The sequence below is a fragment of the Cupressus sempervirens genome, chromosome 5, assembly GCF_028749045.1.
Source record: "Cupressus sempervirens isolate cs-2001-9-10 chromosome 5, ASM2874904v1, whole genome shotgun sequence".
Classification (NCBI taxonomy): Eukaryota; Viridiplantae; Streptophyta; class Pinopsida; order Cupressales; family Cupressaceae; genus Cupressus; species Cupressus sempervirens.
Genome location: NC_143122.1, coordinates 457,263,127 through 457,288,462, shown reverse-complemented (window position 1 = coordinate 457,288,462; position 25,336 = coordinate 457,263,127). Strand labels below are relative to the sequence as shown.

The following is a 25,336-nucleotide window of genomic DNA, read 5'->3' as shown; positions in this document are numbered from 1 at the left end:
AATCTACCTTCAAAACCAAACCCATATCTTGTTTACTATAATTTCTAGGCTACCTGCCTTCCACTATCCTTCGAATTCCTTAGTCGTTCTTTACTAGAGGCTTGTCCCTCAAAAAAAACTTTGAAAACCCAAAATTTGAACCCCATCTCTCTGGTTTTCATCGATGAAAAAATAAGCAAAAATCAAAATATATAATTTGGTCACCCCTTCAATTCATTCTTCCTCTACCAGGAACAAAACCCTCACCACCCTTCTTTTCTTCCTATTTCCTATAGTTCTCCGCATTTTTTATGGGAGACCAAAAGCCCAGTAACCTTCTATCCTTCCCTTTCTTTGACAATGTGGATCTCCTCCACAAATCTAAGTCATTCCACTCTTATTCTTTCCTTGTAAGCTTCCTTGTCCACCCTAGTTGGCTACCAAATGAAGTCAATTTTAGCACATGCTTCCCCCTCATCTTCATCTTCAAAGAACTCACTATAATTGAAGCCCTTCCCCATCCATGCCCATTCTAGCAAAGAGTTAATCCCAATAATTAGATCTTTGGGGAATAGAGACTTCATCGCCCATTCTGTGTCTTCTTTTAAAAATGTCAATTCTAGTCCCCATGTCATCACTATTACTGCAATATCCACATTAATTTACTAGTGGTGGGTTGAATTTTGGAACAATTTCCCCATTATTCCCTTAACCTCCTCCAAGACACCTTGTGATGGATATTGAAGCAATAACCACAATCTCTAATTTTGAACTAGGCCATAAAGCGCCTTCCATTGTCTAGTCATCCTGAAGGTGAAGGTAGCTTCCATCCCCTCCCTCTATATTTCCTTTCCTATCACTTTCACCTAATCTACACTTTACTATTCAAGATTGTTAAAATTTACCTTTTCAACTACTTTATTTATAGCATATCCATTAGCTCACTTTTTTGCACTTTCTTCCATTCACCAAGAAAATAATCATTTTGTCCTTTTCTTTTTAGCCTAACTTTTCATTATGTAGGAAATTATTGCAAATTGCCCAAATCTTTCTTCCTTACTTCATTCTGATAGTCCTTTTAATCGCCATCCTCCACTTGATCATTTAACACAACATTTTAAACTTAGATTACTTTTTTCTTTCAATCATCACCCAAAACCCCCTCCCAATGACTATGCCATTCAAAACACTCTAATCCCACCACTAAACAATCTGCCACCCACTTTGAAAGCTGATTTGCTTCCCTATTAGCCTCTTGAAAAACATGACACACTTTAAAATCCTTCAATGATTTTAGATCCTTAACAACTATTAGAAAATCTTTCTAAGTGCCAAGTTGAGATCTTCTTACTTCTTATCGCTTGCACCACCACCAAGGAACCTCCTTCCATAATCATTTTTACACACACCCCCCCACCTTCTCAGCACATTGGATTGCCAAGAGCGTTTCTTGGAATTCAGCTTCATCATTAGTGCCATCTGGTAATCTATTTGCCCTTATTACCAAAGTCTCTCCTTTATGATCTCTCACTATGCAACTGGCCCCTGATTTGGCAGGATTACTCCATGTAGGCCCATCAAAGTTTACTTTTATCCATCCTTCCTCTGGAGCTTCCCACCTTGCCTTTTTTCTCTATTCTAGCTTTGAAATGCTCCTCCTTGTTGCTCTAGCCTATCTAATTTTGATCCCTGACCATTCATTCTGAATATCTCTATCTATTCTCATAAAAACACTCTTTAACAATTCCTTCTTAAAAACCATTGTACTTACCACTTCTTTAATAGAGTGGTCAATCCTTCGCAAGAGTTGTTCCATTGATTCAGTCACATCTTGAAAGATTCTCCTATTTCACTCCTTCTACACCTCCCATATTGTAATTGAAGGGCTTATCTTCCACATACTTTCCAACATATTTCTTTTACTCATTCTTGGCCATGAAATTAAGAACTCCATTAGAGAAGGACTCTATGGTCCTATCCACGCCAACTTGCCTTGGATATAACTCCAATATTTTGATGCTACCTTACAGTTTAACAATAAATGATCCACTATTTCTTCCTCTTTACCACATATCACACATTTAGCTGGGCCTTGAAATCCTAATTTCTTCCTTCTTTCCCTAGACAGATTTTTTCCTTGAATGACTAACCATGATAATGTTCCTACCTTAGTTAAAATCTCTTTATGCCAGCATAAATCACCTGCTTCAAAACAAACATCCTCTCTATTTGCAATTAACTCATAGCCTAATTTTATAGAAAACTTTCCTAAAGCTACATCACACCAACTAATCTTATCCCTTCTGGCAACTATAAAAACTTTCCTTTGCGTGAAAATATCTTTAAGGGATTGTTGTTGCCCCTGAGAAAGGCCCTTTACCCTCTAATCCTTCCATTCCCAAACCTTACCTATAACCCCTTCCTTCTCAATTAAGCAATCTCTAACTCCCCCCCCCCCGCCCAAATAGACCAGATCATTTTTGTTTCATATCGGCATACTAACATTCTTCATCTACAACCTTATAATCATTCCAAGAATCCTCCCAAAAATTTGCTTGGTTACCACTACCAATCACCCATGAAATGTGGTTTGTTATAACATGTCGACATGAAATAATAAAGTTCCAAATGGCTGAACCTTTTAAGGGATTTTGGACTGTTAAAATCCTTGTTCCTTCATTTGAATCCATATATTTTGCCCTTAGAATCTTTTTCCATATCTGATTAGCGTTAGTGACCATCTGCCACACTAATTTAGCTCCTAAAGCTATATTCATAAGATTCCAATTTCTTATTCCAGCTCCCCCATTCTTTTTTGGTTTGCAAATTTTCTCCCATTTTAACAAAGGTATTTTCTTACATTCCCCTGCACCACTCCAAAAGAAGTTACGCACTTTTTTTCCACACTATTAATCACCCTCTTTGGGATTTTAAGACACATCATTGAGAAATTTGGGACTTCAGACACTACTGATTTTAACATTAAAATTCTCCTTGTCGATGACAACCACTTTCCCTTCCAACCTTCCATTTTTTTAAAACACTTTTCTGCTAAACACTTCCACACATCAGTTTTATTTTTTCCTTAAAACAATGGGATCCCTAAATATATACTCAGAAGTAACCCATGCTTTATATTAAGAATTCTACAAATTGCCACCTTTTTACGTACAAGGGTATTAAAGAAAAAAATCTTTGATTTTGCTCAATTAATCTTTTGTCCTAAAAGTTTCCCATATGTCTCCAAAGTCCTCTTCATCATTTCAGCTTCCTTCCCTGAGTCTTCCCCTGTTAAAAAGGTGTCATCCACAAACTAAAGGTGGGAAATAGCTTCAACACCCCTAGCCACTTTCACATCTTTCCAAATGTCTCTATTTCTCTTTACACTAATCAATCTCCTCAATAATTTAGCTAAAATGATAAAGAGAAAGGGGGAAAAGGGATCCCCTTACCTTATTCCTTTTTCTAACTCAAAGAAACCTTGAGGGTTGCCATTGACCAATACCGAGAACCTGACAGAACTCAAACAACCTTTGACCCACCTTATCCAATCTTCATTAAAACCAAACTTATTTAGAATTTTGAACAGAAAACCCCTATTCACTTCATCATAGGCTCACCTTATATCTAATTTCACCATCATTTTACTAAGTTTCTTTATTCTAATATAATGAATCATTTCATTTGCTATTATAACACCTTCAAATATAGATCTCCCTAGTGCAAACCCATTGTGTTCCTTCGAGATTACCTCACTTAAAAATAGATATAATCTATTTGCAATCACCTTGGAGATGATTTTATACAAAGTATTACATAATTAAATAGGCCTAAAATCTTCATAAGTCCTACATGCTTCCTTCTTTGGCACTAAAGCTATGAAGGTATTATTTAGGTCTTTTAAAACAAACCCCCTTGTCTAGATTCCTCAACCACTTCCCACAATTCGTCCCCCATGTAGTCCTAGAAGAATCTAAGAAAAAATCCCATAAACCCATCCATTCCAAGGCTTTTATCCTTGCCTAAACTCCCACAGAGCATTTTTTACCTCTTCTTTTGTTACTTCTGCACATAACATCTTGTTATGTATCACTGAAACACAATGAGGAATACAATCCAAGACTTCACCTTTTATTTCCCCACCTTCTTCCTCTAACCTTCCCCTATCTTTAAAAAAGTAGCCTCCCTCTTTATCACCTTGGTGCTTCTGTCTCCTTCCTTAAGCCATGTCTCCCTTGATTTCTACCTCCAATACACCTCCTCTCTCAATAAGATTTCCTCGTATTCCTCATTTAACTTCTTTTCTTCTAGGAAGTCCTCCTCCCCCATTCCCTGTAGAAGTATTCTTTCATTTAAATCTTTTAAAGATAGTTCTAGCTTTTCTTTCCTTTTAAATATATTTTGGAAGGATTCCCTGTTCCAAGCCTTCAAATTCTCTTAACATATTATAACTTTTTAAACATTATGAAAGCTTTACTCCCTTCATAATTTGGGGCATTTTTCCACCACTATTCTACCAACTCCTCAAAGTCATCCACTCTTAGCCACATTGCTTTGAATTTGAAATGGCATCTATTTGGAGAATTATCTTCCTAAATTCTTAGACTAATTGGAAAATTATATGATCCATGGATAGGTAATATTTCAGCTTCCACCATCCATTCCACCTATGTCCAGTCCCCCCCTGAGAAAAAATTATCCAACTTTTTCGCAATATTCACAAACCCTGATCTTCTATTATTCCATGTGAATTCACCTTGCTTAAAAGGAATATTCACTAACCCATTATTAGTCACAAAGGCTGAGAAGTCTTCCTATTTAGCTAATCTCTAGCCTCTCCCCCCTTTTTTCTCCTCTGGATAGAGAATAACATTGTAATCACCACCCAAGACTGCAATTCCATTACATTTGTTAAAGTTTTTCATAACACTCTTTTCTCCCTACACTAAATTGGCCCATACACATTGATCACATTAAATTCTATCTCCTATTGCTTTAAACTTACCTTAAGCCATTTCCAATTCCTTTCCTTCTACATCACCACTACACTCATTGAATCTTCCTTCGGTGAAATACACATTCCACCTGAGCCTCCTTCTACTACTACCCATTCACTTTGCCACTTCCCAAATTTCCTTTTAGCACCTTCTACATCATCCACTTTTATCTTTGTTTCTTGAAAAATAACCACATAGGTCTTGCTTGATCTAGGCCCCTCTTGATCAAATGAAACTTGTTAAGGGAATTATAGCCCCTGATATTCCAATTTTGTCTTCTTTTGCTTCAAAATTTGAATGATTCTTGAAATTTGATGGGGGACACTGATTATTCCTCACAACTTGTGAGTTTCTCTCCTCCAACATTTCGCTCGTAGTTGCAAATGATGTCATTTCAAACTAAGGTTCTAAAACAATCTTTTCTTTGACAACCTCAGAAAGCAACTAGCTCAGTAATAAAAGTTTTACTTATTGAATTTCGTCAAATCGCCAACGACACACAGTGATTCACTTGCTTTGTCACTAAATTCCCCTTGATCGCCTCTAAATCACTTGTGCACTTAAATTCACTTGGTAAAGTATAAATGAATGCCCAAATTTGATATATACCTTCAATTTTTCCAATTAGATCAGCAATAAATGCATCAGTACTATGGTAGGTGCACAATAGTTGTCTAAGTCATTCGCACCTCTTTTCAAATACTCAGTCACTATCATCTTGTTTGATTATTACCAAATTTTTTGACCAATACATCAGCTCGGTCAACTTAAGTTCTCAGTCTACATTGCAATGCTTGGTCAATACATATTGAATTATTGATGCTTGAGACTTGATAGTAAAACATATTTCATTGCCTAATACTTCTCTTAGATTTTTCCTAGTGCATCTTGATTCATGGTTATATAAACTTTTAACCATTTTACTTGTTAGGAATTAAGGTGTGATATTTCATCGAGTATATAGTCCCTTACATACCTTCTTTTGCTTAGTTAGTTGAGGTGTGATCACCCAATCCATTGGATATGGCGATCTCAACTTTGCTTTCTTTACTGCTTCTAGCTTCCTCTATCTCTTTCCATGTTTTCTTTGCCTTGATTTTCCCTTTCCCTTTTTAATTATTGTTTCCATTATTTGGTGTTGGTGCTTGAGTCCAGCAGTTCTGACTGATATGTCCAACTTTGAGACAATTGAAACAAACTAGGTTTCCATTCAACCATTTCTTGTAGTTACCTCTGAAATGTGTCTTAATGCAATTCTCTAGAATGTGCCCATACTCTTCACAGTAATGACAATTACACCATGCGTTGTAATCCCAATTGTAAGACTTACCTTGCTTAGGTACATGTATTTTATTTTCAAAAGTCTAGTTAGATTTTGCCTTGGATTTGTATTCATGAGCTCTATGTCCATATTTTTGATAGTTATAACAATGTGTAGTGGTTGCATCACTTTTCTTTAATATGCATTAATGTGCTTGGTGTCCTTGCTTCTTGCAATTAAAATAATTACCAGTAAACTTATGTTTAGGGTTTTGCATACCATTTTTGCTCCTGCATATGTCAGCAGTGTGTCCAAGTTTACCACAATGATGACAAGTAGGTTTACCTTTAGATTTTACATTTCTTTGTTCTCCATTCTTTGATGACTCTCCTACCTCAGTATATGAAGAGTTCTTGTCACGTCTTAGACTGGAATTATCACTAGATGACCTTGGTGATCTCATCAGTTCTTCAAAGCATTTGATAGTTTAACTTGGTTTGTTCATTCTCTCCAGTATTTCCTTCTCAGATCTTGACTCATTTCTTAGTTGGTCACTTTGTAATCTCAAATTTGTGATCTCTGTGCCCTTTTTTTTCAACTCCTAGTTTGTAATTAATAACTAGTTCATCATGTCCAACTGGTTGTTTGTGAGCTTCTGCACCTTAAATGATCTTTCTTCAAGTTTGGTAGTCATTTGTCTTTTGTCTTCCTCAGTCATGGTTTTGCCTTCTTATGCTTTCTTCTTTTGTTCATTCACTTCACATAATCTCACTAATTGAATTTATTGTTCTCTCTCGAGTTCTTTGACTTCTTTGTTCAAAATGTTCTTCTTCTCTAGTGGATCTACTATTACTGCATCATTGTCATCAGTACACCCACTATTAAGCAATCCTTGTGTATCAACTTCCTTGTATTGTGTATCATTTTGTTGAATGGCCATTTCTTTCCCTTTCTCTAAGGATTTCCTTAACTCTTCTTTTTCCCTTTCAAGTTGTTGCAATATGATCTAGATTTCAATCATCTGGTTCCCAATGATTTTCCCATCTTCTATTCCTCCATCTTCAAAATCTGATCCTCTCAAGCTATTAGGCTTTTTTTCAAGAGAATTGCACTCTGATACCAATTGTTGGAAATCTTAATGGGCAACAAGACACTGAGAGGGGGAGGGTGGGTGAATCAAGATCTATAATACTTTTACTAATAAAATAATTCCCACCCATTCCATCTCATATCTCATATCTTATACCATATAAACATAAACATGTAATGTTGAAATGAAATCTAGCTAAGCATAGCATCCATTAAAATAATCAACACATAACACAATGATTTTGGTTACCCAGAAACAATTCAATATGAAGATAAAACTGGGTTGGGATGAAACCCACAAATCTTCAATATTGCAACAACAAAGTTAACCTGTTACGGTTACAATTTGATCATATCAGATGATCTACCCTACTAAAGATATTTAAGGTTGTTAGGTCTTACTCTATTGAAGGATTTTACACTTACAATAACGTAAGGACTCTATTAGGAGATTTGAAATAGGTATGCTAGAAAAACTTTGTTAAGAGATTTGCCCTAACTCAATTTGTTAAAATTTGATTTAGTACTTGACCCTTCAGTTTTCTCTCAAAGCTTATTACGGATCTCCTCTCTTCAAAATCTCAATTTGATCTTCTTTTATGATATATTTGTTTTGTCCTTCACTGCTCTAGTTGCATTGTCTAAACTCCTTTCAAACTTAGCCTTCCTTCACTTTATACTTAACTTGTTCGCTCCTTCACTTTGCTTCCATTCACATACTCGCACTTCTCACTCTCTCTTTGATCCTAAAGTAGAAACACTTCTTAAATAGATAATCCTCAAAAGTTCTAGATTAGGATCAACAATCCATATTCCATATTTTTGCCATTTTCCTTTTTGATTTTTTGATTGGTTAATCTTCTTGCTTAGGGATTAATTCTATTTGACAAGGCACATAATTTCCTCCTTAATTGTCTCTTTGATCTTTAAATATCATGTAGAGGTCGGCTAGAATGATTTACATAAGTGTTAGTGCATTACAAACTCATATATCAATATTGGTTTACTCAACACAAGAATGTTCTGACGCTCGGTCAGAACTAACATTCATGTTGTCACTTGGCCTCTATACACTCAACATATTTTGTTTGCTTGGCAATAGTTGACTTCCCAAATGCGGTGTCTCTACTGTATTACTCAGCTTGTATGCTTGCTCGGTCTCAACTGGGGTACTCAACAAGCTTTGATTTGCTCAACATGTGTTGACAAATAAAACACATCCTTTGTAGCTCGACCTTGTCTGGATGGATTAGCTGTAGTGATGACCATTCAACACTACCTTAGAAATGACTAAGCATTAGACACTAATAGGCAACTTAGGCTTAGAGATCAATAAGTGCTGGTGAGTAGGATCAAGAACATCTTGGATAAGCTTATCAATACCAATCATAAGGGATTTGTCCCAGGAAGGCAAATTTTGGACGTTGTCATTTCAACTCATGAAATCATCCACTTTATGGACAAAAGTAGGAATGTGGGTATGGCCTTGAAACCTGATATCTCAGAAGCTTATGATAATGTTAACTAGTTGTTTCTTTACAAAATTCTTTCTTGCTTTCTTTTCAATAAAAAAGTTGTCTATTTAATTATAAGAGTGTGTTGAAACTATTAACTATTATGTTATTGTTAATGACACTCCGATGGAGTTCTTTGGCCCTAGGGGGACCCCCTCTCTCCATACCAATTTATAATGATTATTGAGGACTTGGGAAGGAACATGCAACATCTGGTGGATATCCAAAAAGTCAAAGGCATCAGGACAACCTCAACCCTCCCCCCTCTGATTTCCAACAATTTGTGGATGACATCTTCTGCTTTGGTGAACCCTCAGTGATGGAAGCTAGAGAATGGAAATGTTTGTTGGATCATTATGTAGATGCTTCAAGTCAAAAAAGAAACCTCCAAATAAGAAGGGTCTTTTTCTTTACAAGACCATGATATTCAAAGCAAGATTATCAAGATAATAGAATGCCAACTTGCCAACATCTTGTCTACCTACCTTGGCTTGCCTCTCACGTTCAAGGATGTTACATCTAGTTTTTGGGATTCTATCTTTGAGATAACTCAAAATAAACTCATAGGGTGGAAGGGAAAAATCCTTAGTCATGTGGGTAAACTCCAACTCTTGAAATCTACCCTCCAAGGTATATTGGTGTAGTTCCTATCCATCTTCAAAATCTTGGGGGTAATGACTAACAAAACGGAAAGGATACAACACAACTTCCTATTCTTTGCAACTAAAGAAAATAAAAAATCTCTCCCTTATTAATTAGGACACTATTTATTCCCCCAACAAATTTGGTGGCTTGAGTTTAAGAAAAATCATAAACATCAATAGAGCCCTCAATTGTAAAATGGCTTGGAAGCTAATGTTGGAAAAGGAGGACTAGTGCAACATCATGCATGCTAAGTACTTGTAAGGTGGAAGTTTTAAGACTAAGTCTAAGGATAGTAATCTTCCCTAGGGTTCCAAAATGTAGAACAAGATCACCAAATGTAAAGCTTTCTTATAGAAAGGTCTAATGTGGCAGCTTGGAAATGGTTAGAAAAATAATTTCTAGAAAGATAATTGGAATAACTTGCTTCATTTGAATACTTCTATGAATCATAACTTGAGTATCGTGCTAATGTAAAGATTGGGTGAAAAAGTGGAGGGCTACATTAGTAATAGAAGGTGGATCAATTTGGGCTAAGTGATCAATTTTTAGGGGTTGCATGTCTTTGCCTAGGATCTAACTGAACAACTGAAGCACACTAGGATCCTGCAATCTAACATAGAGGACATAATTATTTGGGCCCCTGTGCCTTCAAGATGTTTTTCCACTAGATCAACTTATGAGCTCACTCTTGGCCCCCACCTAGTGGTAGCCTTGAATGGAGAAAAAATTGGGACAAACACCTCACCCCTAAAATAAATTTCTTTTGGTGGACTCTTCTGCATGGGAAGGTTCTCACCCAAGACAACCTTATTAAGAGGGGCTTCATTTTAGACAATAGATGTGTTTTGTTTCAAATAGAGTAGGAGACCATTAACCACCTCTTTATTCACTACGAGGTGGCTACTACTATTTGGCATCAGGTTCTTAATAAGTTGAGGATCAACTGAACTATGGATGTGAATCTAAAGCAATCTATTCATTGGACCAATTTCTCTAATCACCCTCTTATTACTATACTTTGGAAGTTGACTCCCTTGCATGTCTACTAGTGTATATGGAAGGAACGAAACAACATGATATTTTGAGAGGAAGAAAACACCCCTCAAGTCACTTTCAATCTGGGTCTAAGAATGCTTCTTGAAAATGTAAATGCTAATTATTGGAAATGCTTGGATTTACCCCCCTCCCTAGCTCAAATTGAAATTACAAGGGAATGGAACCTCCTGCAAGGATTCAATAGAATTGATACATCAAAGAAATTGGCCAGAGAAAACACCAAATAGGCTCCACTATTGGTTGGGTGGTACAAACTTAACTTTGATGGGGCTATTAGAAGGGACAAATAGGTAAGAGGAGGAATTATAAGGGACTGTAAAGGTAAATGTTTGGCGACCTATGCAGGACCTCTTAGAGAGCACATGGTTAACCAGGTTGAGGGAATGATGCTCCTTCGGGGCCTTAATATTCTCTGGCCTTAGGAATTACTACTATTGATGTGGAGGGTGATTCCAAAGTTATTATACAAGCCATTCACAAAAAGAGTAGTGTTGGGTGGAGGGTTAGTACTATCATGGATGATGCCAATGCCCAAATGCATAGATTTCAAAACCACAAATATGGTCGCATATATACAAAGGGAAATAAGGTTGTAGACTTTATGCCTACCACTACGATACAAATGAAGGGGTTAAGGTGTTGGAGGGAGGAAAATATGCTTTCTCATGAGACAAGTAACCTTATAATGAGGGAGGAATATATGGATATAGACAACCATGCATAACACTATCAATTGGTACATGTGGCGACCCTATAAGTGAAATAATGGCTACCCTTTGTGTAGTAGGATTTTTTTACAACTCTGAAAAGACACTTGGCACACTGCAATTATGAATCAAAAAGGCAACTTTGGGCATTTTTTCAAGATTTATAAGCACAAACTTTTAATGATATCATATCATTATGGTGAGATCTTGGCAATTTTAAGTATTCCCCTGACATTAGCTTTAAAGGCAAGTGGTGTACTATTTATTTACGCGATATTAAGGGTTTGCACGAGTACAATTAGTCAAATGACTTGTTTACCCGTTACTCCTACCACTATCATCATGACATTAAAAAGAAAGGTTACAATCACATTCTGAAAGGCTTTTTGAACTCATTTGTGCTGTTCTGCAAAAAAAGTAGTTTTGAGATTGCTTTGAGTTCTTTAAGCTACAGAATATGGGCGATGCATTGAGCCAGATAGGATTGAAAGTGCCTTTAGGAACAATGTGAAGGTCATGCTTGTGTGTGAGGAAGGGGGACTATTATAGTTCATGGAATGCATGCATGGTGGGCACGATGAGAATATTTCAAAGCAGTTTGTTTCATCCTGGAATAACATGAAGGTTACAATGGGAGGCCTAATGTTCGAGGTCAATGAAGAGGTCATCTTGAAAGTCATGAGTCTGACTTTGGAGGGGGGGAAATGGAAAAAAATGAGTAAGACTTCTGACTATGATGCCCTTAACCAATTCTTCAATCTCGCGGAGGAACCGGTTCAAAAGTAAGGTGGGTTCAACAGGGAAGATTTGTCAGGTGTTTGGAAGGATATTTGCCACATTATTATGAAGTACTTCACTCTTGAAGGTAAGTTTATTGTTTACTACTTCTATCATTTGCCTTTTCTGAACCATTTACACCACAAAGCCTTAAATTCCATTCCATTCTACCTACTTCATTCCATTGAGGGCAACATAGAGGCTAACAAAAAAGACAAGGATGATGTCATTTTGCATCAAGGGTTATTGTTCAGGCTTTATAACTTTCAAAGTGCACTCTATTCATTGGTTAGGGAACCCATTGTCTCTCATGTGGCCACCCCCCCCCGGGCTCCATGATGTCGACCCTTCCCATATTGACAAGAAAAGACCCAAAATGGAATCTCCACCTCATGAAAAATCTAGTGAGCTCATAAAAAAGGCAAGCATGAGGTTTATACTATTGAGTTGGGTGATGTTATTGAAACCCCTAGTGTCTGTAGGTCTAACTGCGTTACCAAAGAAAAGTGTAAACGAGCCTTGAAAAATGCTGGTGGATTAGATTCTGGTAGTTTTGTAGCTAACTTTGTCAAGGAAATTTCTAGCCATTCCTCTAGTAAATCCTTGGATTCCCTTCCCTTTGATGTTAAAAATACCCTTGTTCCCTCCCCCTTAGAGACCAAGAGAAAAAACCCTATCCCAGATCTCACTCCCAACCCCTTCGTTGTGTAGGTTCTGAAGGAGGTTAAGGAGGCTAGTGGCTTGACTACTAGGCAAAATGAAGGACAAAATTGACAAGCAAGACTTTAAGATTCAGGAGCTAAGAGGGGAGGTCAACTGTTTCAACAACTGCCTTGAGGACTTCAATAAATTTGCTATTAAAGTTATGCATGCTTGTTCGGTGACTCTATGTGCACTACACGAGAAGTTTACTTGGACTAAGTCAAAGCCCGATGAAGATTATAAGCATGTCTTCTAGTTCCTCAAGGAAGAGTGGACCCACTACCATTTAAGTGGTTAGGAAAATTCTAGTTTTTTTGCTCTATGGGTTTTCCTAGTTTTTGTTTAGCTTGGATGGCTTTATAACTTTTACCCGCCCTACGTGGCATAAATACTCTGTTATTATTATTATTTTACTACATGACATTACCAGTACCATTGATACTCTGAACTTTACATTTTTGGTTTTTGATAGAGACAAGATAGATGTTATTGTTTATGTGCTGAAAGTTTCTAGTGCTATTAATATGCTAGTTTGTTATATGGGCCAACACCCTCTTGTTGCTTTTAATAATTAAAAACATACCATTTAAAAAAAACTATACTCTTTTCTTCTTATGATTGTCATAGCGCAATGTAGGTAAAAGAAACAATCAGGAAGAAAAAAACATACAACAACAAAAAACTCAACTCCATATAATAGCATTAAAACAACTCAAATTTTAATTGCATAAATAAAAACTAATTCTCATCATTTAAGATGCACACATTTAAAGAGTGTAGGCTACTTACATTATTGAAGCAAAATGACATTTCACTATAGAGGGTGTAACATATTTGAAGTTAATTTGAAAATAATTTTAAAATAGCAAATTCTAAATGAACCTTTTCAAAAGATAAGGTTTACTAAATGGTTCCTACTCAAATTCCATAACTGAGAAAATGACATGGAAAAGAACTTAAAAATGAATTAATTTAATGTATTTATCAAAGAAACAACCTCCAATTCATTAGTTTTTAACGTAAGATAATCTCCCCCAAAAATGTATATGTAAATCAGCATAGTTTAAATTCGCCTTCACTTAGGTTTTGGAGGATCAGGAGGCCTCAATACACCTGGAGCCCTCGTGTGTTCGAAAGGGGGAAGGAAGTTGAAGAGGGTTTGCAACAATCTGGTTGTAGCAGCAGAGAGGAGGGAGCAGAAATGAGCATGGATTCGAAGAAGCGAAAAACGGAAGGCGACGAGAATGGCCTGGGAGAAGAGGCAGAGATTGATATCGACACTGCTCGCCAAATGATGGAGGGCTTCACAAGGGAGCAGCTTCTCGACATCCTCGCGGATGCCTCTGCAAAGCACAAGGACGTTGCAGAACAAGTGCGGGACATCGCAGATGCCGACCCTGCGCTTCGGAAGCTTTTCGTCAGAAACCTGGGCTTCGACACCACTACTGAATCCTTCAAGGGTTTCTTTTCCCAGTTTGGAGAAATTGAGGAAGGGGTGGTGATAATAGACAAGAGGACGGGTAAGAGTAAGGGTTACGGCTTTCTGACCTTCAGGCACCTTGACGGCGCCCTCAATGCCCTCAAGGAGCCTAGTAAGGTCATCGATGGCCGCATGACTATCACGCGCTTGGCCTCATCTCAACCGGGCTCCATCGATGTTTCGGACCGCAAAATCTTTGTTGGGAACGTCCCCACCGACATGCCCTCTGAGCGGCTTTTAAGCCTGTTTTCCGAGTACGGCGAGATCGAAGAAGGGCCGCTAGGGTTCGATAAGCAGCCCGGTAAATCGAGGAGTTTTGCGTTGTTCATTTTCAAGACGGCCGAGGGCGCAAGGCTTGCCTTGGAGGAGCCCGTGAAGATTGTTGAGGGGAATAAGATGTTCTGCAAATTGGCCTCCGAAGGGCAGCAGTATCAGCAGCAACAGCAGCAGCAGCAGCAAAGGCCACCGATGAATCAGCCGCAGATGCAGTCTCAGCCTCAGCCACACCATCATCTCGGTTCATCTATGCCGATGGGCGGTGGTTATGGCAATACGGGCTATAACACGTATCAGGGTTTAAATCAAAATGGAATGTCACGCACCCAAACTCCAGGAAACATTCCCGGTGGTTCTATGATGCACTCAGCAAATCCTTCTTTCATGAACCAGAGTTTGCCTTCAAACCCTAATCCATCAAACCCGGTTCCCTCGTCTTTGGGAATGAGTGGTGGATATGGAGGAGGTTATGGTGCTCCTCAGATGGGAGGTTATAGCGGGAGTCAGGGAGGAGGAGGAGCAGGAGGTGGAGTGGGAGCGGGAACGTATGGTCATATGGGTGCTTATGGGGGCCCTCCTGCTTACGGGGGTCCCGCTCCTCCTAGTTCGGGTGGGTTTCCGGAAACAGGCCGGAGCGCTCAGCCATCATATCCAAATACAATTCAACACCAACAGTCAGGACCACCCGCAAGCAGGGTTCCTAGCGGTGGAATGTACCCTAACGCTGCTCAACCGTTTCATCCAGTATAGGTGAGTTTTTTTAAGTTGTCCTTTAAGTTCCCTTGAAACAAGCAATTTAATAGTTTCATATTCATTTGTGTTTCTGGATATGATTTGGGAATTGCTGATTATTAGGCCTTCTAAGAAATGAACGGTGACACTAGTAGTACATTATTATCCCACACTTCATATCGTTTTCGAATCCTATCATAATTCGTAATCTTCATAATCCCTGTTATATAAGCATGCCGATTTGGTTTTGTTCTCCAATGTCTTATGCATCATGCATTGCATTGCAATTAATATAAATTAGTGTCTTTGTGATTCCTTGCTGAAATAGTCAGATCTACTGCTTGAATCTTTTACACTTCGACTGCAGATTCTGATCTATTTTCTAGGTTGGGAAATTACTATACACATTATTATTTGTCTTTTGGGCCTTGAGGAGTGACAATCGATTCGGTTTGTTCTAGATATAATTTGGGCCAATTCCCTATTATTGGCCTTTTAAGAAATAATCGGAGACACTGGTCCATTATTTTCCGACAATGCATATTGCTTTTGAATCCTATCATAAGTGATTTTTTTCAAAACCTCTGTTTTACAAGCATTTATCTATCATGTCATCTCTTATGCATTGTACTGCAATTACCATTATATAATATGTCTTGGATTCCTTGCTGAAATGGTTAGCTCTACAACTTGAATCTTCGTCTCTTTGACAGCACATTGCTGTGTTTTTGTTCTCTATCAAGTCATCTCTTATACATTGTACTGCAATTACCATTATATAGCATGTATTTGATGCCTTGCTGAAATGGTTAGCTCTACAACTTGAATATTCTAGACTTTGACAGCAGATGCTGGTGTGTTTTTTAGATTGGAAAGTTACAACACACATTTCTGCTTGTTATTTGGCCTTGATGAATTGCAAGTGATTCAGTAGATTGCTATACATATTTGTCATTCCAGATGTAATTCAGGCATCACTTATTATTTACCTTGTAAGATATGAATGGACGCACTGTTAGTCCATCATTTCACACACTGCATATCACATTTGAATCCTATTATAATTCATAATTATCAAAATCCCTGTTTTACAAGTATATTGGTGTGGTCGTGTTCTACATCTCAATCATCTTATATTTTATGCTCTGTATTGCAATTACCATGATACAACATGTGTTTGATTGCTTGCTGAAATGTTTAGATGATAGGTTCAGTTTTTTATCCCCTGACTGCAGATTCTTGTGTGCTTTCTAGATTGGAAAATTACTACACAGATTCTTGTGTGCTTTCTGTTTTTCATATGGCCTTGATGAATTGCAATTGAGTCAATAGTTTGTTATTCATTTGTCATTCTAGATATATTTCAGGCCTTGTTTATTATTCTCTTTCTAGAGATTAATGGAGACACTGTTGATCCATTATTTTCCCACACTGCATTTTTTGCTTTTGAATCCTATTATAATTCATGGTCATTAAATTTGCTGTTTTACAAGCATCTTGCTGTGGTTGTGTTATCTATCATCATATAGCTCATGCATTGTATTGCAATTCTGATGCAGTATGTTTTTATTCCTTGCTGGAATGCTCAACTATACAGCATGTTTTTTTAACACTTCGACTGCAGATTCTGGTGTATTTTCTAGATTGGAAAGTTGTCATTCACATCTCTGTTTGTTATCTGACCTTTGTGAATTGCAAGGAAACACCATAATGCAATTGATTGATACAAACTGCATTACTATTTTGAATTCTATCATTTTCATCTTTTCCTGCACTGCTGTTTTACAAGCACGTTTCTCTAGCTGTAGTTTTCAATAATTTTATGTTTTATATGTTATACTGCATTTAATATAATATGCTGTGTACTTAATATGTGTTGATTTGTTTAGTTCTCCAACAGGAGTCCTGTAAAGGTCAAATAAAGATTCTTGTATGTTTTCTATACTCAAGAGGTGCTACCCAACAATTTTGTTTGTTTGAGCAAGTATATAGATTCTTGTATGTTTTTATTAGATTGGAGAATTGCTACCCACAATTTTTTTTGTTTGAAAAACTGCAGGAATGAGCTTGTATCTTGGAAGTGATATGAATGTTCATGATTGATATGATTCGGGTGTTTGAAGGATACATGATTAAGATTGACTTGTGCTGCTGCTTTCAAGGATTTTTCAACTTGTACTGATTCTTGTTCTCCATGGATTTGTTTCCCTTTGTGAAACTCTCCATCTGGGTGCCTTCGTGTTGTCTTATTCTTCACATGCAGTCAACAGGAGCTTTAAACTCTGCTTCATATACAAGAATGAAGCTATATGACATGCCTGAGATTTTTTGTTTGATAAGCTTATAGCATCACGATAACAAGTGCAACTGTTCTAGACAATAAATAGAGGATATGTGTCAACTCTTTTAGCTGTTTGAGATTTCTATTTTCCTATAAAAAGTTAACAGTTTAATTAAATTGTTCAATGCCGCTTTATTCTTGCTTCTATATATGTATTTTTCTAAAATATCTTGTGGGCAATATAATTTTTGCTTTAGGTACTTGTGGTTTTGTCAACAATGATGAATATGGTTTCCTTCTGGACTGCTTTCTTTTTGTTGCTCGAAAGGGATTTATTTGTAACAATTTGTCTGCATGTCTCTCCATACATTTGTTGTGCATAAAGCATTAATGTTGTAGGAACAATGGAATATAAATCAAAGTTATAAAAGATATTTCTTTGATTAATGAACATGTTGGCTTTCCTACCTGAACATGTATTATGTGTTACAGAATGCCTTTTTTAATATTGCTATTAATCTTCTGTTACGAGAGCTTGCAAAGTTTTATTAAAATGCTCAGTGTTTGCTAGCTTTCTGTTATGTGCAATTGTTGGATCCCTTTTAGTGTTTATTTGTGAGCCTCTTAAATTAGATGTTCTTGTCAGCTTCAATTTTCTTAGGCATGAATTTTTAATCATGTCAGTGTTATGAGTTATTTGAGTGTGAATGCTGCCTTATTCAATGTCTATTTTAATATTGTTATCCTGTGATTGGGCACATAAAATTTGATTATGTTACATGCTGATGTTGGTAATTAGATTATTACCATGTTTAGTATTTGCATCTGTTTTTACTTGAGAACACTTGCTAACTAGTTAAAGATTAACATTTTCTTCTATGTCATATGTGTCTTACCGAAATACTTAAGATTATTGCTGGTATGTTGTTCATAGCACGGAGCAGGGCTTTACTGTTTATGACTATACTGAGTAATTAAGTGTTTTGTTTCGAATGCTAGTAATGCTGATATAACATGTTCATGTTATGCACTGGCATGATGTATGCCTAATTTTTCCAGTTCATTGTACTGTGCATTTAAATTCTGTTTTGAGTTTATTTTACAGCTCATCTTTCCAATGACCAGAGTACTATATTCTATGTGTAACATGTTGTGTCAAGTCATGCCAAATATATGATCTATACTGTACTCGCACATTTTTGTTTACCATATTAAAACATACCTTTATGAATTATTTTCAGTAGAAGTAAAGTCCTTTATGCTTTTAAAACCTGGGACAGGCATTAACTGCAATTTTTCTGGAGCTTTTTCTTGCTGTTATGTTTTCTGGTCTAAAGCTTCTGTGTGCTGTCAAAAATCTTGTAGATTGGAAGCTTTTGTGAAGATTAACATTTCCTTCTATGTCATATGCGTGTTACTGAAATGCTTCAGATCATTGCTGATATGTTGTTCATAGCGTGAAGCAGGGCTTTACAGTTTATGACTATACTGAGTAATTAAGCTAAGTGAGTTTATAAGCATTTTGTTTCGAATGCTAGTAATCCTGATAACATGTTCATGTTAGGCACTGGCATGATGTATGCATAATTTTTCCAGTTCATTGTACTGTGCGTTCTAATTCTGTTTTGAGTTCATCTTACAGCTCATCTCAACAATGACTGGAGTACTATATTCTAAGCCTAACATATTGTGACAATTCATGCCAAATATATGATCTTATTGTACGCTTACATTTTTGTTCAGTAAAAGTAATGCCCTTTATGCTTTTAAAACCTGGGACAGGCATTAACTGCAATTTAGCTGTAGTTTTTTACTTGCTGTTATGTTTTCTTGTCTAAAAGCTGCTGTGTGCAGTCAAAAATCCTGTTGATTTGAAGCTTCTGTGAAGCTTTTTGTTGCTATGAAGAAAATATTATGTACAGAGCCTTTTACTTCACTACCAGCTTAGTTCCATTTGATCTTCTTTTCTCTCGGACTTCACTTCCCTTTGTCTATACAACTTTTTTTTAACCTACAATTAGAAGTTATTAATATTTACTTTTTATTAGATTTTGATATTGCATCGTAGTTTTTACATTATTAATATTAATAGGTATAATCATATGTTTTTACAGTCTGCATTTTTTTTCGTGACATTTCTTTGACCTTTAGTTTTATTTATTTTATTATGTTCCTTTTATTGTATTATTTTCAGTGCTATTCATTTACTCTTTAATGCTAATTCTATTCAATAAGTTGCAAATATTTGTTGTTTTTATTAGTTTTCATTTTTTTTTTCAAAATATTTTAAGTTTTAAAGCTTATTCTTAACATATACTAGAGTTTTTTGTTGTTTTTATTAGTTTTAAACATCATTTAAAAAAATAAATTGTAAGTTCTAAAGCTTAGTTTTAACATATACTAGAGTTACAGTTTTATTAGATATCTAAAATAAGCTTTTACCATTTTTTTGATTTGAGGAAAAAGAAGAGAACTTATACTCTGAGGACTTGAATCACATTATTTACTCGTTTTTATTGACTTCAACTCACAAACTTGTTCTGAAATGTTAGCTTGCTGAAAAGAACCAATGGTAACTTTGTGCTTTAATGGAGGTGTTTTGTTGCTCTAGGATAGCAAAAATCTGTTAATTATCAAAGTGAATCTTTCTTGTAATTCTATTACGCAGAGCTGGGAAGGCTACATGCAGGTGCTTTTGAGTACTTGAGTGTTTTTTTTTGCCAATTATTGAAATAAAGGCTCGGCTTAGCAAAACATGCGACAACCACTAAAGTCATTCTTTTCTCAAGGGGATTAATCTGTAGTTCAGATTTGAGATTTTGACTGGTAATCATATAATGTCTGGGTGCACCTGACTTAATTTTTTTTTGTACCATTGGTTGGAGCCTTCTTTGCTCCTCTCCAGGAAATAAGATTAAAAACATGGTTATTTGGATGGGCTTTATTTTGCAGTGGAGTTATATCCATTGACAAAATGCTTCCACTCTTCTATTGCGTCTGTGATCATCAGAATGCCAGAGGATCTTAAAAACCAATTTTAGTTCTGTGCTTATTACTATTGTGGATGTTTCTGCAGTGGTGACGTTTACGAGAAATTTCTCAAGAATGCTACTGCTTTGAGGTATTTCGTTGTAATTTGTTGATTTGACAGTGTCTGAAAACTTAAAATATATTTGAGATAGAAGACATTTTTTATCAAATTATTTTCATATATTATGTCCGCTCTTAAAACATCAGAAGATACGAAGGAAAGCTAAAGTAAATGTAGTGTGGTATAGCTTATTCAACCATTACATCTTCTATTCACAACTGTGACGGAGTAGTGAATGTCAGAATGAATGCAGGTCACAATTCTCATTTTGATTGAGTGCATGTATTGGTAAATGCCACCATCTCTGGCTTCCTCTTTAGTAACAATGCTTGTTTGGATTCACAGGAAAAATTGAGCGGAGACTCAATACAGACAGAAATCTCTTGAGAAGCCAGAGAGGGTTCGGGGACTGGTAAGTTGGGTGAGAAGATCAGGGAGGTAGGCATGCAATACTTCTGGTAGTTCTGTTAAAATTAAATACACAAATTATGCTGCAATCCTCGAGTAGATGACAGTCTGTCACGCAGTGCTTCTGGTAATTCTTTTAAAGTTAAATGTACAAATTTTGCTGCCGTCTTAAAGTAAATCAGTCTGGTTAAGCTTGTACTATTTTTGTTCATGTTGCCTATAACATTAAGAGAATGCTTTTATTTATATTACACTTTTATGGGTGGAAAGCAATGATCGGAAAAATTGTGCAAGCTAACATACGGCGTTATAGTTTTGAGGTTCTCATTGAATGTTGGGGATCCTAATGCTAGCATGGCTGTAGCTAAATGATTGAGCTACTAACCGATTAGTTATGCAAAAACAAAGTGACCAAGCATGAGATTAAAAAATAGTTTATTATTTTTGATCCTCAACAGCATTTCTTCAGAAGACTCGCAAAGAAAGTACCTATATGGAAAATGAAGAAACCAAAATTTTGAATAGAAAATAGGTATATAGCTTATATAAAAATGGACTACAATGTCAACTACTCAAACCTTCAATTCAAAGGCGGTGTGAGATTTAGGTTTAGAAGAGCAATGTCAACTACCCAAACCTTTAACTCAAAAGGCCGTGTGAGATTTAGGTTTAGAAGAGCACTGTTTGAAATTATTGTAGAAATGTTAAAACTAGAGCTATACCTATATTGAGAAATAAGGATTTGTGGATAAACTTGTAAGCTATATGGTGAAATTCTAGAATTCATTGCCGGATTGAGACATGTTTTAAACATATGGTCGAAGTCAAGAATTAATTGCTGGATTGAGACATGTTTTAAACACAATATATTAATGTTATTATTTATTTTCAATTGAACAAATACCTTTATGGTCCCTTGTGTAGGCGCTTTGTAGTACGAGTCTATAAATTTGTTTAGATGGGAATATAAGCCCGTGAACTATTGAATTAGTTGGCCAAACACATTCTTGTCTAAACACCGACATAAGTCAAGGTTGGACCAATTGTAAATTATCTTTGTTACGGCACATAACAACCTCAATCGTACAAAAGGGTTGTGTAGGATATTTAATTACTTCGCCTTAAACTACTAACTTCACACCAACAACATAAAAGAGAATTCATAGTTGTTGGAACTGAATTATAAAAGGTCATGGTTGCAAATGCTAACGCTATAATCCAAACTCATATGGGCAACTTGGTCTTTGCTTAATTTGGCAAAAATGGAGAGTTGAGTAAACTTCTTGATATATATACACTATAATCCAAACTCAGTCAACTTGGTCTTTGCTTAATTTGGCAAAAATGGAGGGTTAATGAGACTTCTTGATATAGATATTCAAAGATTTGAAATGCTTAAAACATGGAGCACACCATTATCTCAAATTTTTGTTTACCTTGTTAGACTCTTTAAGTAGAGGTGAATTTTTTTGTGGCAATAATTTAGAACAATTTGTATATTACTTGGAGATGATCATAATAGTGGGGAAGTTGTTCGAGTTGTGAAGTATTAGGGAGAGTGGGTAACTATTTGATTCATGTTAATCATATGCAAAAATGACAATTCAAAGAACTAAAATTATTATTGCCTCTCATTGGATAACTTGAGTGAAATGTTTTGGCACTAATGAGGGGACAAATTAAGAATAATACACATTTGTTGAGGGTGCCCATGAATTTTTTTTTCAATCTTTTTAAGATAGATATTTGAAATTTGAAAAATGTTACGAAACAAGTATATCATAGGTGGAAGCAATAAAGCTTTTGAGCTTTCATTCAGTCTAAGTTTTGTAAGACGCAAGGTAAAAGTGATTGAATCAAATTAAGCACCTCATATTTGAGGTCAAATAATTAGTATCAAATGAGCATGTAGAAATATTTCAAAATGAAAAATCTAGTAGCTGTAAATGAATGTTTAAATGGAAAGTTCCTTTTGACCTCAAAACTTTGAAGTTGATTTGAATATTGTCTTCCATGGTTTTGCGTTTAGAGGTTTTGGTGATTTCAGGTTAGAATCTCTGCCAACAAGTAAACTATTTTTATTATATAATTTTTGTAATGTAGGATAGCTTGATTGTAGAATATTTTTTTAATAAACTACTTTGATTATTAAAAATATTCTAAAATCAAGCTATATATATGATCAATCAACGTAGTCCTACTTTGATTGTAGAATATATTTTTAATAATCAAAGTACTACTACCTTTTGATTTTTAGGTTGGATACCACCTTTTGATTTTTAGGTTGGATATTTAGAGGATGTTTTGCCAATATGATATAGACACAATTTAATTACCTTTGAGGAAAGGTCTCCAATCCTACCCTTTTCAATAAAATACATAAACAAAAATCATACATGATTGAACACGAAATGGAAAAAATTTGATAAATTTTGAAGGTAATAATTAACTTTTTATTCATTCCACAAGTTCATGTGCTTTCTAAGTTCCTCTCTAGAGTCTCCTCAATCTAGAGTTTAGTAGTTGAAAGTTCTAATGCTTGCCCCTCTATCAAACTCTATTCATTTTCATAGCTTACTCATTAAATAATAACATATTTAACTTAATATCCTTTCTTTATCTTAAAGCATAATCTCCTAATTGAAGTCTAATATTTATGGGGCTTAGATTGAGCAATAGTTTAAAAACTAATAGTGGCATGGTTTATTTATCCTTGAAATATTCTAAATATTTAGTTGCCCTTCATATTTGACAATATAAGTTCCAATTGAAACATACATTTGTTTTCTCTTTTGATGTTTGATTTTGGATGAAGCAAAAATTATTTACCTTCTCGAGTATTTATCAATTGTAAAATATCATAGATATTTAGTTGCCCTTCATATTTGACAATATAAGCTCTATTTGAAGTATACACTACTTTCTCTTTTGATGTTTGAATTTAGATGAAGCAAAAATTATTTACTTGTCAATTGTGACCTCAATTTCCTTAAAGAATATCTTGAAATTAACTTGCTTGTCTTGCATTGTCTTTGATTGCAGGTGAATTCCCCAATTGGTAGCCCTTACTTGTTCCAGAGAGTACAAGCAAAATCATTGTTTTGTATGTCTTATTTGGTTGCTTTTATTTTTTCTTATTCATTTTTGTGTTTAATTTCCTTGCTTTCTATCCTTCAATTTTTTTGCCTATCTATCTTTTTTACAGGTGGGAACTCTAATAATTATAAGATAAGTGCCATCTTGGGTTTTCTACAATTTGTGCTTTGAATGGTTGAATTATCTGGCATTGACGTAATGGTGGGAGAAATCAAAGAAAGAAACGAGAGATTAGAGTAGTTGTCGACTAATTCAAATTCAACAAGATTTGAAGGAAAATTGTGCAAAAAGCTAGTGGGTAATGTAGGAGATAGCAATAAAGTTGATTGTAATGAATATGGACTAGGATTTGGAGGAGACAACTATCGATTTTGACAATAGAAATGGTGGTGAAGCTAAGGTTTGGGTAGAAAAAATGACCCTCACCTTCTTCACTCTCTTCCCAAACGTTGACATGGTTTAGGCTATTATTACAGAGCAAGGTGGGTTAAAGAACAATGTAGGGAAAACCCTTTTTAAAGCCATTCCACGGTCTCCAAAAAAATGGCAAACCAATATCTTTCATGTGCCTCTTTCTAGGTGGAGTTTGAAGGAGTAACCTCAATTTGTGCCATGTATTTCCCTAATGTTGAAGCAGTCATGGTCAATTTTGCAAGTGGAGAACCTTAAAGTTACTCTTGCTCACCTTAATGCTCGCCTTTTTGTAACTTCGAGCCAAGATATAGTTCCTCTCAATTTTTTTGGGTGTGGATGTGGGAGATTCTTATTGTTGGGATTTGGAGAAACTTGGTGACTTGGTGCTTGTTTTTTGTTGTAAAGTGAATGACCATAACAAGAAGGAATGTCTTTCTCTAAAAAATAGTCATTAAATCTTTAATGTCTCTAGCAACAAGCCAACGGCAAGAAACTCTAAAAGTGAGGCCAATCCAAAAAACCAAGGAACACTTGTTAATTCAAAGCGTGGGTAGCATTATGGAGAATCTCTAATAAATTGAAAAGGGTGGTACATTAAACAAACATTTGGGGAAGTTTGTCTCACTCACAAACCCTCTTTTTGAAGATGGTTTTGATGAGTGACTTGCTGGTTGCTCTGTGAATGTGGAAACCTAAACTCCTTGCCTTGTCATCCTCTAAATATGTAGGTTAGAGAAAAAGAAAATGTAGATGATGCTCTAATTCAAAATGCCCAACAACTGGCCCTATTTAGCATCAAAGGAAAGGCTAGCAAAGCTAGTAACAAATAAC

The 25,336-nt window shown here is 35.8% G+C and overlaps 1 protein-coding gene across 3 annotated transcripts; it reads left to right on the top strand.

Moving 5' to 3' along the window:
• Nucleotides 1–13,804: 13,804 nt before the first annotated feature.
• On the top strand, nucleotides 13,805–24,842 carry LOC149556751 (UBP1-associated protein 2C-like). Of its 3 annotated transcripts, XR_016364779.1 has the most exons (3): nucleotides 13,805–15,233; nucleotides 20,933–24,098; nucleotides 24,201–24,842. XR_016364779.1 is itself a non-coding variant. In XM_089831268.1 (2 exons), the coding sequence occupies exon 1, from the start codon at nucleotides 13,929–13,931 to the stop codon at nucleotides 15,231–15,233; it is 1,305 nt and encodes a 434-aa protein (XP_089687394.1). In that variant the 5' UTR covers nucleotides 13,805–13,928; the 3' UTR covers nucleotides 20,933–24,842. The 3 variants fall into 3 exon arrangements, 2 of the variants coding, with proteins under 2 accessions (XP_089687394.1, XP_089687393.1); XM_089831268.1 differs by having other exon boundaries at nucleotides 20,933–24,842; XM_089831267.1 differs by lacking the exons at nucleotides 20,933–24,098; nucleotides 24,201–24,842 and adding an exon at nucleotides 17,275–17,673.
• The last annotated feature ends 494 nt before the right edge of the window (nucleotides 24,843–25,336 follow it).